Source organism: Salvia splendens, chromosome 20, assembly GCF_004379255.2.
Source record: "Salvia splendens isolate huo1 chromosome 20, SspV2, whole genome shotgun sequence".
NCBI lineage: Eukaryota > Viridiplantae > Streptophyta > Magnoliopsida > Lamiales > Lamiaceae > Salvia > Salvia splendens.
The window spans coordinates 24,481,916-24,496,562 of NC_056051.1; the positions used below are offsets into that span (position 1 = coordinate 24,481,916).

The following is a 14,647-nucleotide window of genomic DNA, read 5'->3' on the forward strand; positions in this document are numbered from 1 at the left end:
AATTGTTATTAAAATTCAAACAAATTTTTGATGAAATTGTGACTTAAATCATACTTTAGCATTATTCTATGAAAATATTATGTATTTGGTGAAGATATAATGACAAAAAATACAAAATTCCTAACAAATTTTATTAAAAGTTTTATTGTACTCCCAAGATAATTAAAAATGTAAAAAAGTACTATAATTTGATTTAACTATTTTTATAAGATAATGGGAGTACTATAGTAATTAAAGTACTAACAATTTTTCTTGTATTTAAAAATGGATCGAATTTTTTTTATAATCAATGAGATTCTGGAATCAGGCACGTGCCATCCACACTCCCATCTCTCTACAACTTTGCGAATTGCGATTGAAATTCATGTAGCATTGCTCAAGTTCAATTGAAACTACCTTTTGTGTGTGTGTACCATTTCTGGAGCTCGATTCTTCGCCCTTAAATCTTCCATTTCTGCAGAGCTTCCCAATCGGTACCTTTTTCTATCGCGCTCCAGCTAAATATACCAAATTTCGTATTATTTCTTTCATAATGTATGCTTCAACCTTATCTTCATCCATTTCGCGATTTTGTTAGCTTTGAGGTGAATTTCAGCTGAACATTTCGTTTTTAGAAACCCTAAAAAGAAAAATTCAGCATATTTGAGTCGGTGCGTGATGAATGGATGATGTTATTTGGGGATGTTTCTCGACAAGGTTATTTGTATAGTGGAAATGAACTTTCATAATTGCGTTGTTCTCCTTGTTTGGTGGTTCTTTGAATTATCTGTTTCAGATTTCCACGAATTATGAGGCTTTTTGCATCAACTGAATTACAAATTAATTAACACATAATTTCAATCATGGTAGAACAGGAAAGGTTATAAAGAAAAATGCTTTTGATGATGCATATTTTGAAATTGAGTCCACATGTTCATAGTATTCATATTTTGCTTTGCATATAATTTAACTAGTCAGGTGTAGAAGCACTAGGGATTTTCTCTCTTTTTTTATGTTTGTTAAGACCGATTCGAATTGTTCTTAGATGTAGGCTAGTCCAATTACATCACCTTGCTATGGTGTAACCAGAAAAGTGCATTTATTTTCTTTGTAATTTCTCTTAAAGTAGTTGAGCTAACGAATTTTGATGTCACGCAGACACCATACTTCAGAATATGATCAAAGGAGCAGTTTCAGTTGTTGACCAGACATCGTTTATGTATCATGTGAGTGCCCTTTTCATTTGTTCTTGAGGTTACTGCATGATTTCACAGCCTTGTAAGTTGTTTGTCTAAGTTCTAACTATATCATTTTTCAGTTAAGTAGCTTTAAGAAAAAGCTGTTGTCCCTTTGAACAGAAAATGGTGGAAGTGAACACCATTTCAGTAGTTAAAGTAGTTTTAAGAATATGCTCCTTAATCATGCACACCATTTCAGTGAACAGAACATTATTTCCTCTGACCCTATTTTACATATTCCTAGCGGAAAGTGGAGAAAAACTTTCATCACCCTATTTTTCATTTCATACGATCATCATAGACATCTCTACAATTTTATTTCTGTCTGGAGGCATTCACAAGAAAGGTTACTTGAGTACTTACTTTTTTCTTCACAAAAGTTATTTACGCTGATATCAACTATTAACCACTACATTCAAGATGATATGCGGGGTCACTGAGCCTAAGAAAATTTCATCTTCTTGTTAATTGTTATACTGTTGTGCAGGCTAGGTTCCCATATCTAGCAGCTGTCAACTTATATGGGAACTCCTCATTTCTGCCTTGTAAATCTGGCACTAAAGCACCAGACTATGGGGATCACATATTGCTTCTTCAAGGTCGTGGCAAACTCACCCCAATAGCTGCATATAGCATGCCACCTGAACGTGAGGATGCCTCACCTACAGTGCTCTCCTGATTTCTGTGATGATCCTGAGAGGGATGAGGATCATAAGGAGCCGAAAAAAGAAGAGCTTCCTCCAGAATGCATTCAAGTATTGATCTTCAACAAATTGCCGAAAAACAGGGAAACAAAGTGACTATGCTGGATAAGCTGAAGACAGTTCATTTGCACATCTTAGCTATGGAACAATGGAATGCATCAAGGCTTAACATGTGTCACCGGTAAGCTTCACTTATTCCCTATGTTTAGAAGCTGTGACTGTTGACCGATAGACCTTTTTTATTGCATTTTGTATTCAATATTCTTTTCCTGTCCCTAATACAATCTATCCGAGAATTTAACCGAAAGTACAATCTACATATGGTATTACGGTCATACCTTTTTCTTGTGCCATCCTTTTAAAACTGCTAAATCAGTAGTGCTTTTTGACAGGGGTAGAGTACTTAACAATTGAACTAGCCAAAAATTTTATTTATGATATCCTATTGTCATCTACATCCTAATAATTTGCAGAAATTACTCGGCAAGTGCTATAAACGTGTTGCACTATTTGGCACTGAAAAGCCTGGATACGGAACAGATCAAAGAAGAGCTGTGAAAGTGTGTCCATGCAAACTACTGATTTGATCGAGTGGTGGAGCCTCTGCAGCTCAAAGAAGAGATCAAGAAATGAAGCTCGGCTTTGAGCTAGCTCGGCTAGAAAGGAGTTCGGCTAGAAAGGAGTTCGGTAAGCTCGGCTAGAAAGGAGTTCGGTAAGATCGGCTTACCGAGCTGGAACTAGCCTGGAACTAGCCGAGAAGAAGAAGGCAGAAGAAGGAAGCTCGGCTTTGAGCTGGAACTAGCCGAGAAGGAAGAGTTCGGTTTTGAGCCGAGAAGGGAGTTCGGTTTTGAGCCGAGTAGCGGTTATAACTAACTTTGGGAAATAGAGTTAGTTGGATTTTATTTCTTGATTGCATCTTGTATAAATAGCTCGATAGAGCTCAGTAGTGAAGTAGCAGAATTACACCATATACACACACACCCAGAGAGATTAATTCTCAAGATAGCGAGCGGTTGTGAGCGGTAGAGTGTGAGTGTGAGTTCATTGTAATTGTAAAGAGTTCATCAATAAGATTCCGGTCATCTTCTCCGTGGACGTAGGTGGTTTATCACCGAACCACGTTATATCGTTTGCGTGCTTTATTTTCTCGATTACGTGTGTGAGATCAGCGGCATCGCAACCCAACAGGTGGCGCCGTCTGTGGGAATTTCCCAAAGGAGTTCTTGATTGCTTTCTGGGATAGTTAGGGTCCAAGAATTCCGGTACTTGAGCTGATCTTGGCGATTGCCCACCGTCTGTTTGAGAAATGTCTACAGCTAAGTTTGAGGTGGAGAAGTTCACCGGGAAAAATGACTTTGGGCTGTGGAGGTTGAAGATAAAGGCCATCTTGATGCAGCAGGGCCTATGGAATATCTTGAAGAATGAGGTCGATGCCGAGAAAGAAGCGGAGGTCGATGAAAAAGAGAAAGGAAAGCTTCAGGATATGCAGTATAGAGCCTACAGCACCCTAATCTTGAATTTGTCAGATAGAGTTCTGAGGGAAGTCTCCAAAGAGGAGACAGCTGCGGGAGTATGGACAAAACTTGAGTCATTGTACATGACCAAGTCCACTACAAATCGTTTACACCTGAAGCAGAAGCTCCTTGCATTCAGATTCTCAGATGCGAGAGGAATTACAGAGCAACTTGAAGAATTTGGTAAGTGTGTAGATGATTTGGAAAATATCGATGAAATGATCAAGGATGAAGATAAAGCCTTGATGCTGCTGAATTCGCTTCCTAAGAGTTTTGAACACTTCAAGGATGCGGTGTTACTTGGAAGAGAGTCCAAGGTTACATATGAAGAAATTCATTCTGCTCTGAAAATGAAGGAATCGCAAAAGAATGATTATTCCACTTCTACTAGACAAAATGATCCAGTGGCTGAGAGTCTTTTCTTGAAGAAGGGTCAGAACAAGAAAGTTTTCAACAAGAAGAAACAAAACAAAGATAAGGCTGAGGGAGAGAGGGAGACTAGAAGCTGCTACTATTGCAGAAAGCCGGGTCACTTGAAGAAGGCATGTTTTGCTTGGAAAAGAAAGCAAGAACAAGCGATCAATGCAGGTTCAAATACTGCAGATCTTGCTTAGGAAGTGGAGGCCAATGAGGCCTTGAATATACTCTCAGGGGCAAGAATTGAAGAATGTTGGATCATGGACTCGGGTTGCTCCTTTCATATATGCTCCCACAGATCCTGGTTTCAAAAGTTGACAGCACACACAGGATCAGTAATGTTGGGGAATGATCAGACATGTGATGTTAGAGGGATTGGAGAAATCAAGCTGAAGGTGAGTGATGGTAGTGTAAAAACTCTCACAGAAGTGAGGTTCATACCTCAGATCAAGAGAAACTTGATTTCTTTAGGGCTGCTGGAGTCCAAGGGCTACAGGTTTGAGTCCAGTAACGGAGTGCTCAGGGTGACAAAGGGTCCCAGAATAGTCATGGAGGCCAAAAGAAAGAATAGCCTGTATTACTTGGTGGGTGAAACCGTGATCAATGCAGCAAATGTTACTCAGTCAGAGAGCCTGGATCTGTGGCATGCTAGACTTGGGCATGTGGGGGAAAAAGGCATCAAGGAGCTTGCTAAGCTGGGTGTAATGAGGCTGGGGACATCAGAGAGGCTCAACAAATGTGAGTCTTGTATTCTTGGAAAGGCAAAAAGGCTACCATTCTCTGGTGGAAAGCACACTACAACAGCTCCCTTTGTATATGCTCACAGTGACTTATGGGGGCCTTCTCCAGCAGAATCCATAGGTGGAGGTAAGTATTTCATATCTATTATAGATGACTATTCAAGAAAGGTATGGGTTTACATCCTCAAAGAGAAGTCTCAAGCATTTGAGAGGTTTAGAGAATGGCATACTAGATATGAAAATGAGAGAGGGTCAGTGCTGAAGTACTTAAGAACTGATAATGGGATGGAGTTCTTATCTACTGAGTTTGATAGCTTCTGTAAAATGAAAGGGATAAGAAGGCATAGGACCGTGCCAAGGAACCCTCAACAGAACGGGCTGGCAGAGAGGATGAACAGGACGTTGCTAGAAAGAGTGAGATGCATGTTGTTCTACTCTGGAATGCCAAAGAAATTTTGGGCAGAGGCTGTTTCTACTGCAGCTGATCTGATTAACAAATGCCCCTCTTCATCAATTTCTAATGAGACTCCTGATCAGAGATGGTATGGAACTTTGGGAGACTACTCAGGCTTGAAGATTTTTGGGTGTGTGGCTTATGCACATATCAAGCAGAATAAGTTGGAACCAAGAGCAAGAAAATGTGTGATGTTGGGATACCAAGATGGAGTGAAGGGGTATAGGTTATGGAATATGGATGAAGGGGGTCAGAATATCATTGTGAGTAGAGATGTAGTGTTCGATGAAGGAGAAATGCCATTCAAGAAAAGTAGAGCACCCCCTGGTGGTGACAGTAGCTCTAGCATACAAGAGTTTGAGTTTGATGAGAAATCTGCTTGGTCTGATGCTGATGAGGATGTTGAAATCTCTGAACACCAAGAAGAAGGTGGAGCTTCCAGTTCTCAGTCAGATGAAAACACAAGAGGTGGAGATCCATCAAATCAAGGAAACAGAAGAAATCCAAGGAGGAATGCAGGCTTGCCCAGCAGGTTTTCAGATTATGATATGAGCTTCTTTGCTCTTTGTGTAGCAGAGGTGCTCATGTTCTCAGAGCCTTCAACCTATGAAGAAGCCATAAATTGCAAGGAAAGTCAGAAGTGGATCAGAGCCATGGAAGAAGAAATAGAGTCCTTGTTGAGAAATGGGACTTGGATTTTGGTGAATGACCCAGGGACTCAGAAACTCATAAGTTGCAAGTGGCTATTTAAGAAGAAGGTTGAAGTTGGGGAAGTTGAAAGCATACGTTTTAAGGCAAGATTGGTAGCTAGAGGATTCACACAAGTAGAAGGTATTGACTACACTGAGGTGTTCTCTCCAGTGGTAAAACACACCTCCATTCGGATCTTATTGGCCTTGACAGCTCATTTTGATTGGGAGCTGCATCAACTCGATGTAAAAACAGCTTTTTTACATGGGGATCTAGAGGAGACGATCTATATGATGCAGCCTAAGGGTTTTGAAAGGCCTGGAGAAGAAAAGAAGGTTTGCTTACTTAAGAAAAGCCTATACGGGCTCAAGCAGAGCAGTAGGCAGTGGAACAAGAAGTTCCATGAGCAAATGGAGCTGATGGAGTTTGAGAGATCCAGCTTTGATAGCTGTGTATATGTCAAGAGAAGTGGAGATTTGATAATAGCCTACCTGTTACTGTATGTAGATGATATTCTACTAGCTGGATCAAGCTTGAGTGAATTGCAGATTGTAAAAGATGAGCTTAAACAAAAGTTTGAGATGAAGGATCTTGGGGAGGCAAAACGAATCCTAGGCATGGACATTGTCAGAAATAGGAAGAAGAAGGAACTGAGGCTTGTGCAAGCTGAGTACATCAAGAAAGTGATAAGGAAATATCAGGTGACAAATGCAAAGGCAGTCTCTACTCCATTAGCAGGCCATTTTAAGTTGAGCAAAGAACAGGCGCCTAAAACCGACGAAATTCAGAGTGGGAAGATCAATGTGGTGAAGGTTCCCACTGAAGAAAATGCCTCAGACATGTTAACCAAGTCACTGCCAACTTTGAAGTTCAAGCATTGCTTGAAGTTGGTGGAAATTGTGGAATGTTGAAGTATGGAACAGGATTGAGAAGGGAATCTAGATATTGATGGAGTTTTGCAAGGACAAGGTGGAGATTTGTGAAAGTGTGTCCATGCAAACTACTGATTTGATCGAGTGGTGGAGCCTCTGCAGCTCAAAGAAGAGATCAAGAAATGAAGCTCGGCTTTGAGCTAGCTCGGCTAGAAAGGAGTTCGGCTAGAAAGGAGTTCGGTAAGCTCGGCTAGAAAGGAGTTCGGTAAGATCGGCTTACCGAGCTGGAACTAGCCTGGAACTAGCCGAGAAGAAGAAGGCAGAAGAAGGAAGCTCGGCTTTGAGCTGGAACTAGCCGAGAAGGAAGAGTTCGGTTTTGAGCCGAGAAGGGAGTTCGGTTTTGAGCCGAGTAGCGGTTATAACTAACTTTGGGAAATAGAGTTAGTTGGATTTTATTTCTTGATTGCATCTTGTATAAATAGCTCGATAGAGCTCAGTAGTGAAGTAGCAGAATTACACCATATACACACACACCCAGAGAGATTAATTCTCAAGATAGCGAGCGGTTGTGAGCGGTAGAGTGTGAGTGTGAGTTCATTGTAATTGTAAAGAGTTCATCAATAAGATTCCGGTCATCTTCTCCGTGGACGTAGGTGGTTTATCACCGAACCACGTTATATCGTTTGCGTGCTTTATTTTCTCGATTACGTGTGTGAGATCAGCGGCATCGCAACCCAACAAGAGCTTTCCTCAATTGGGCTTATGAATTTAGAGACAATAAATACTCATGTTCTTTCAAGTCTCGTTGGATGTATTGAAATGCTCATTAACTCAAGGCCAGAATCTCTCCTTGGCTTACAAGTTTCCAGTGAAGGCTTCCCTGTTCACCAAAGCTTGGTCGATAAAAATGTAGACCTTGGAATGACTGCGATGGTGAAAAAGGCATCTTCTAATAGAGACATACTTTTGGGAAAACTTCCAAATCAGAAAATGGCTCATGTCATGGTAACGGTTGGGCAAGAGGCAGCAGAAAATGATACGGATATAACAGATCTCGTCAATTCAGGGGCCACGATCTTTCGTATCAACTGTGCTCATGGAAACCCAGAGTTATGGAGTAAGATAATCACTACTGTGAAGAGATGCTCTCGTATTCTGGATCAACCTTGTCGGATCCTTATGGACTTGGCTTGACCAAAGCTTCGAACTAGAAGATTGAAGGCTGGTCCATGTGTGGTTAAAATATCTCCCAAAAGGAATGCACTTGGTAGTGTTATACGTGGAGCCCAAGTTTGGCTGAGCCCACAAGGAGCAGGCCCACCACCTTCCCACCTATCCCCCGATGTTATTTTGCAAGTGGATGGCGAAGAATTTCTCAGTAAGCAGGAAGTTGATGATTCTGTGAGATTCACTGATGCCCGTGGAAAACACAGAAGTCTCCAAATCTTAATCAAATATCCTGTTTTTTCCGGTGCTGGAGTTATGGCTGAATGCAGCAAACCTGCGTATCTTGAGTCTGGCACTGCATTGTATATTAAGGAGAAAGGAAAGAAATCTTCAGGTGGATTTTTGGTCGATGTTCCTCCAGCTGAACAATTTGTTAGGTTGAGAGTTGGTGACTTGCTGGTTTTATCTCGAGATAGTTCAGACGAGCAAGACACGTCACTTTGTTCAGCCGTTGGCACACATAAGATGACTTGCCCTTGTGGGTATCTGTTTGATTCAGTAAAACCGGGTGACCCTATTGCTTTTGATGATGGAAAGATATGGGGAGTGATTAAAGGAAATATCATTTCAGAAGTAGTTGTAACAATCACTCATGCTGATCCTAAAGGTACTAAGCTAGGTTCAGAAAAATCCATAAATATTCCACAGAGTGATATCCCGTTTGAAGGTCTCACTTCAAAGGACCTTATGGATCTCTACTTTGTAGCTGCACATGCTGACATGGTGGGTATTTCATTCATTCGAGATGTTCATGATATTGTTGTCTTGCGGCAAGAGCTTTCAAAAAGAAAATTTTCGAAGCTGGGGATTGTGTTGAAGATTGAGACACAAGGTGGATTTGAGAAGTTGCCTCTCTTAATACTAGAAGCTATGAAATCAGGAAACCCTTTAGGAGTGATGATTGCTAGAGGAGATCTTGCAGTGGAATGCGGATGGGAAAAGCTTGCTGATATACAGGAAGAAATTATGTCCATTTGCAGTGCTGCCCATTTACCAGTCGTCTTAGCAACACAGGTTCTTGAATCACTGGTCAAAACCGGGGTGCCTACTAGAGCAGAAATCACTGACGCAGCCAATGGAAGGAGGTAAGCAGTAATATGAATATTGTTTGCAACCAATTATATATGTTTTAGAAGCACTATATGGTGAGGGAAGAAACTTTTTATATTGAGGGAAACACACGATTGAATAGGATGTAGCAATCGTTTGGTATAAATAAGCATGCGTGGTTAACATTCCAACATAAATAGAAGAAACTAAAGATTTGGTGCTTTTGTATGGCATGGCAAGCTGCGTGATGCTGAAAAAAGGCAAACATATTGCAGAAGCTGTGTCTACTCTCGACACCATTTTAAATAGCCAATGCACAAACGCGAAAGCAGAACTGAAGCCTCTGATGTTAGCTAATCGTGTCGATTGATGCCTTCCGTTCTTCATTTCTTTCTCTTTCTGTACAGTATGTAAAATGTTCAATCCTCTTTACTGAGATTTAGATGCGATTTTTTCTCTCTTTCGATATTATTTTATCGTATTGCACGCGAGTGAAAAAAAATGGAAAGATGTACAGGAGCTGCCAAAGATGCACTCAAATTTGATAACATAAATAGAAAAGGCTAATTATATTACAATTACATGAAAGAATGATTTCATTTGTCTTCGGCCGTGAAATCTGGTTCAGCTGGCTTCTGAAGCAGCATTGGCGATATCCTCTCTGGCATCCTCGTCTTTCTCGTAGCATTTCGCCTCACTGCACGAAGCAAATTAGCTGCAAATCTGGAGGCATACATGGTTCCGCCCAGGCTGGGCGAGCCTGTCCCACCGTTGGCCAAAGCATCTTGCAATCGGTTTTCTTCTTCCCGGAGAGACTCCTCCAGCTTCTTCCTACAATAACGACGCCATGCTGCTTGTATAAAGCAAGCTGCCCAGGTTCTCCATTGCTGTGAGTAGAACCTGAAAGTATGGCGCAGCTGTTTACTATGTAACCGTCTGAACTGGGATGCCACGAACTTAAGATCATCAGCCATCAGAGCAAATGCTTCGACTTCTGAAAGGGCTTGCACGGTTCTGGTAGAGATGGGGAGATTAAACGACGAATGAGGATCCAGAGCCCAAGTTAAGAGTTCTTCGCCACAAAAGTCTCCTGCTTTCAGATATTCGGAATTGAAAAACCCGGTCCTTCCTCCATTAGTGGTCACAGTGATCAACTTGCCACGCATGATGAACAGCATCTCGTCAACTGGATCGCCCTCTCGAACTATGTAACTGTCCTCAGTGTAAAGAACCGGTTTAAGACAGTCGCACATCGCATCCAGCAGTTGTTCATCCATTTTCTCAAAGAGTGGCACCTGAATAGTAGCAGACAAAAGGTTGATTATTAGCTAGTATTTTTCATTCAAAGATAGACATTGTAGCAAATGGGTTTACGGAAACACTCACCCTCTTAAGTAAATCGAGACAGAGATGTCGCTTTATGTCTCTTCTAAGGTCCTTCGGAAGATTCTGGATAAGATTCTCTTCATCAACCCCCCTAGTTTCTTGCCATTTATAATGTTCATATCTTCTGATTCGCTCCTTTATATTATCCGGAAGTAAACGGTGAGTCATCCATTGTTCAGCATCTCTTCGTTTCACCCTCATCTCCTCTAACCTTAGAGTTGTAGACTGCAGATAAGTCTGCACAATGAATAGTTACAGCTTATTAGAACCTCGGACAAACAAATTAATCTAAAGATTACTACAGATCCCTTATCTCAGAACATTATCAATTGAGAAACAACTCACAGACCTGCATATTTCCAATCAGAAACGAAAACAGCACCAAGCCGGATATGGATATAAAGACTGCAAAGCAAATTTCCCAGACATAAGTACTTGTGTGAAGGTTCTGACCAAGGGAACTGCAATAAAAGACAAGAAACGATACAAGGGATTAGAAATTCAACGATGAAAACATAATCTGTAGTAGAACAAATTCTATGACTAGAACATTGGCATTCCCATTTCATAGTTTTAATATATAATGAGATACGGCTCTCCCATTTCATAATTTAATTATTATATCATGACATACATAATGAACTTCTGCTTACCTTAAATTCTGCAAACCCCACCAGAAGCAATAAAAGAACTTCTGAGGGAAGTCTTTTGATTCAACAACACCAGATTGAAGAGCATCAAGGAATATCCCAAAGTCAAAAAGTGTCGTATTAGCAGGCTGTATAGGGCACAAATTCGTCAGATTTTGTGTGAATCTTGTATGGTCAGCATCACAATAAAACGAAGCATTTCTACATGCAAATTGATCTCCACAAGCTCTTATCCAGCACGTAGCGTCGCGTTCTATTGAGAACAAATACCAAAAAGCTCCAAGCACCTAAAAATAGACCAAAAACCCAACGGTCAAAAGAGATTAGACGATATAACCTATACATCTTATCGAGTAGAGATTTGTGGGGCGGATAAAAAATAAAAACTACACAAACGAATCGGAGAATGTTAACATGTGTATTGTAGTTTCACACTTCACAGTGCACTATGATATAATCACACATACGTAATTTGTGTTTATGCATGTTTCTTATTTCTTCCCATTCTCACAGGATTCTTTATGTGTACTTGTATACATACATAGTTAAACAATATGTAGCATGTATGATTATCTCCTAGAAGTATAGAAACATATCAAGCCCCCTAGAATACAATGCTCAAGAGGTTTTTACATCCTATGTGCAGTTTAAAAATCTAGCAAATGAATCTCAATTAACAACTATATATGGACGAGTAAATTTAACTCAGATGCAAATGAGGTTTAGTAGATAGACTTACATGACTGGCAAGCATGTAAAGGAAAAGGTTGAAGGCAGCTCCAGCCCATGCTGTTTCAGTCAGTATGCCAGAAGTTCGTGTGACTTCTCTATACAGAGGATAGACCCGGAGAACCCTTGGTATATATTGAAAGAAAACCACAAATTTCAACAAATTCTTGGTGTTCAACGATCTTGCTCCATTCATCTTTGGAATGACGATGAGAATTACAATCTGGGGAAGTTACAGACAATCAGCTAAGAGGTACATCCAACGACGGATTCTCAAGAGAAAATTATACGCAGGGATAACAAAATTGACAGTATACTGTACTCAATGATATAGATTGCAGTTAAAAGAGTACCTCTTTAATGAACAACTAACCATAAAAAACGCACTTTGATTGAAGAAAGCATTTCTTTTCAATTCTATAATTGTACATTAAGCAAAACCAGACCATTATGCCATACCTGTGGAAGCGGAAGAACTGCAAGAACATCAATTATAAAGTATGATGCCAGATATCTTTTTGCTATTTCCCAAGAATCTTCAACTAGAACTCCTCTTCCAAATACACGCGAATAAGGAGCAATGAAACCAGTACGAAATTGGAAAATAATATGTGTGAGGTAAAAGATATCCGTAAAGGATCGTAAAATGCTAGCAGCAAGCTCCAATTTCTTATCCAAATCAAGGCATTTCTTTTCATCATTGATAATAGGAATGTAGAAAAACAAGGGATCCACGGAGATAGCAATCAGACACGTCAGCACAAATATCTTGTTCCATTTCTGAAGAAATGGTCCTTGAGGATCAAGAATTTTCTTCCTAAGTACCTCATCGTCTGCCAAGAATCTCTTCAATGAGAAAGATCTTATTGATCCCTTGAACCTCCTGATTCTATCAGAACCAGCTTCTACACCCCTATGAATTTTGTCTGAAATTGAGAATACTACTGAATTAAGTCTGTTCGGCTGTATTCCCCTACTAGATTGCTCATTGAAACTTTGATCTGATCTCGATTCTTGAAATCTGAAAGATAATATTAAGTTATACATGAGGAAAGACATCATCAAATTCTTCCAGAACCTATTTTTGATATACATAGATGAAACACTCATTGAGTTATTAGCAAGTACTTAAGGTCCTTCAATAGAAAATTAAACTCCCAATATAAGATCTACCGAAAAAGCCACCCACAGTAAGAAATATGTCCAATCTTTTCCAAAAGTGGCAGATAATTCATCAATCTATGGAGGAATGAACTATCTTGTCTATCTCTCCAGAAAATAGTAATTCTTGATTCAATTTCCATATCCTTCCTTCACTTATACAATACTTCCAATTCCATTCTTTTTTGCTTTTATCTCCTAAAATGCTACTCCCTCCATCCCAAGGAAGATGACCCCTTCCTTGGGCTGCACGGAGTTTTATGCAGTTCTATTTTGTGTGTTAAGTGGTGATAGTAAAGTAAGAGAGAGGGAATAAAGTAGAGATAATGGTGTTTCCATTTATGGTGATGGGTCATCTTGGTTGGGACAAACTAAAAAGGAAAGTGGGTCATCTTTAGTAGGATGGAGGGAGTACATAGCAAACATTATAAACCTCCAAAAATGCAACCTGGAACCCAAACAATAGCACCTATATAGAGATAACAAGAATCTTGAACTAACCTCACGAACTTCTCACGGTAGTGATCCATTACTCCAGCTTATATCAGAACAAGAGCAAAAAGAAGATGAAACCTCACTTTACAGGAACATTAACATAGTTGAGAAGAAGCATATGTATCCCATACTTCTGCTAGTGCCACAATTTGATGATGGTCACACCTCCTGTAATACGATTGATTTCTTTCTATTAGAGAATTGCTCGTCTCAAAGTCGGAACTGAAAGAACTATTGGGCCCCTTGAGAGCAGAGAACAGTTAACATAACTATAATTCAATTTCTTCTAACATAGTCAAGAGCAAGCAGACATCAAAACAAAAATTTGACAGCATATCACTCAAATCAGACGTTTCGGGACTTAACAGAAAAATGCAAAAGTCCAGAAGTTCTCCACTATTAGAAAAGCAAACTACTATTAGCCATAGCAACCAAATTCAAACAGCCAAAACAATCACTCAATCGTTGATCAACAAACAAAAGTAACTAAATAAAGCAAAAAAACACCAACTACTTTTCCTAATTCCACATTTTCCTAATCCAGAATAGTCACAGTCTCACAGAAAGCATCAAATCAGTAGACTTTCCAAATCACACTCAACTCTTCTTCACTCAATATTTAATCAAACAATTTCTACCAAACACTACAAACATCGATTTTGTCATCTTCTAAACTTTCAAACAATAAAAAGATCAAAGCAAATTTTATCGGATAAACCCCAATCTCCTTATCCAAAAGTCAAATTCCATCACAAAAGCGTAATCAGCAAGAAGAAATTGAGGAATCAGAACTTACCAGTTTGAACTCCGATTTCAGAAAATTCAACAGAAAAACAGCCAAAGAGCAAGAGAAGACAGACTTACAGAAGTGATGAGTTGTTATAAACCAGTATGTGAGAGAGAGAAAGACAAAGGAAGCTTCGCGTAGACTTCGCTTTCCAATTCCGTGCTTTCTCATGGAAGTTGAAAACTTGTGAATTTGCAGTTGGCATTTCAGATGGAGAAAATGGTTATTAAAAAAAAGATTAATTAATAACGAAAAAAGAAAATGATTTGCTCGTTAAAACTGTTTTTTATAGTTAAATAAATTAACTACGCTGTTTGACTGTTGTAATTGTAGTGTGTGTTTTTGGAAAAGTCGTATAGGTGGGGCCCATTTGTAAATGGACGAAGCCATTTTCTCTCCGGTTCGTTTTATTTGTTTATATGGAGTTTGCTTTGAACTGCACCGAACAGTAGACTAGGTCAATTACAGAGCGACGTATGAAAAATAGTCCTATATTATTAGATTTTTTTGCCCAATTGAAAATTGAGATGTATTATCAGCCACTCATCAGAATT

General features: G+C 39.6%; 1 protein-coding gene and 1 pseudogene across 2 annotated transcripts; one reads left to right on the forward strand and one right to left on the reverse strand.

Annotated features, from left to right (window-relative positions):
- The first annotated feature begins 594 nt into the window (after positions 1-594).
- On the forward strand, positions 595-9,359 carry LOC121782062 (annotated as a pseudogene).
- Positions 9,360-9,406: 47 nt separating this feature from the next.
- Positions 9,407-14,325, reverse strand: LOC121782057 (cyclic nucleotide-gated ion channel 1-like). 2 transcript variants are annotated; one of them, XM_042179760.1, is made up of 8 exons: positions 14,171-14,325; positions 13,313-13,474; positions 12,110-12,671; positions 11,661-11,873; positions 10,925-11,208; positions 10,621-10,732; positions 10,272-10,508; positions 9,407-10,180 (listed from the first exon to the last, which is right to left on the reverse strand). In XM_042179760.1, the coding sequence occupies exons 2-8, from the start codon at positions 13,339-13,341 to the stop codon at positions 9,482-9,484; spliced, it is 2,136 nt and encodes a 711-aa protein (XP_042035694.1). In that variant the 5' UTR covers positions 13,342-13,474; positions 14,171-14,325; the 3' UTR covers positions 9,407-9,481. The 2 variants fall into 2 exon arrangements, with proteins under 2 accessions (XP_042035694.1, XP_042035695.1); XM_042179761.1 differs by having other exon boundaries at positions 14,103-14,276.
- Between the last annotated feature and the right edge of the window lie 322 nt (positions 14,326-14,647).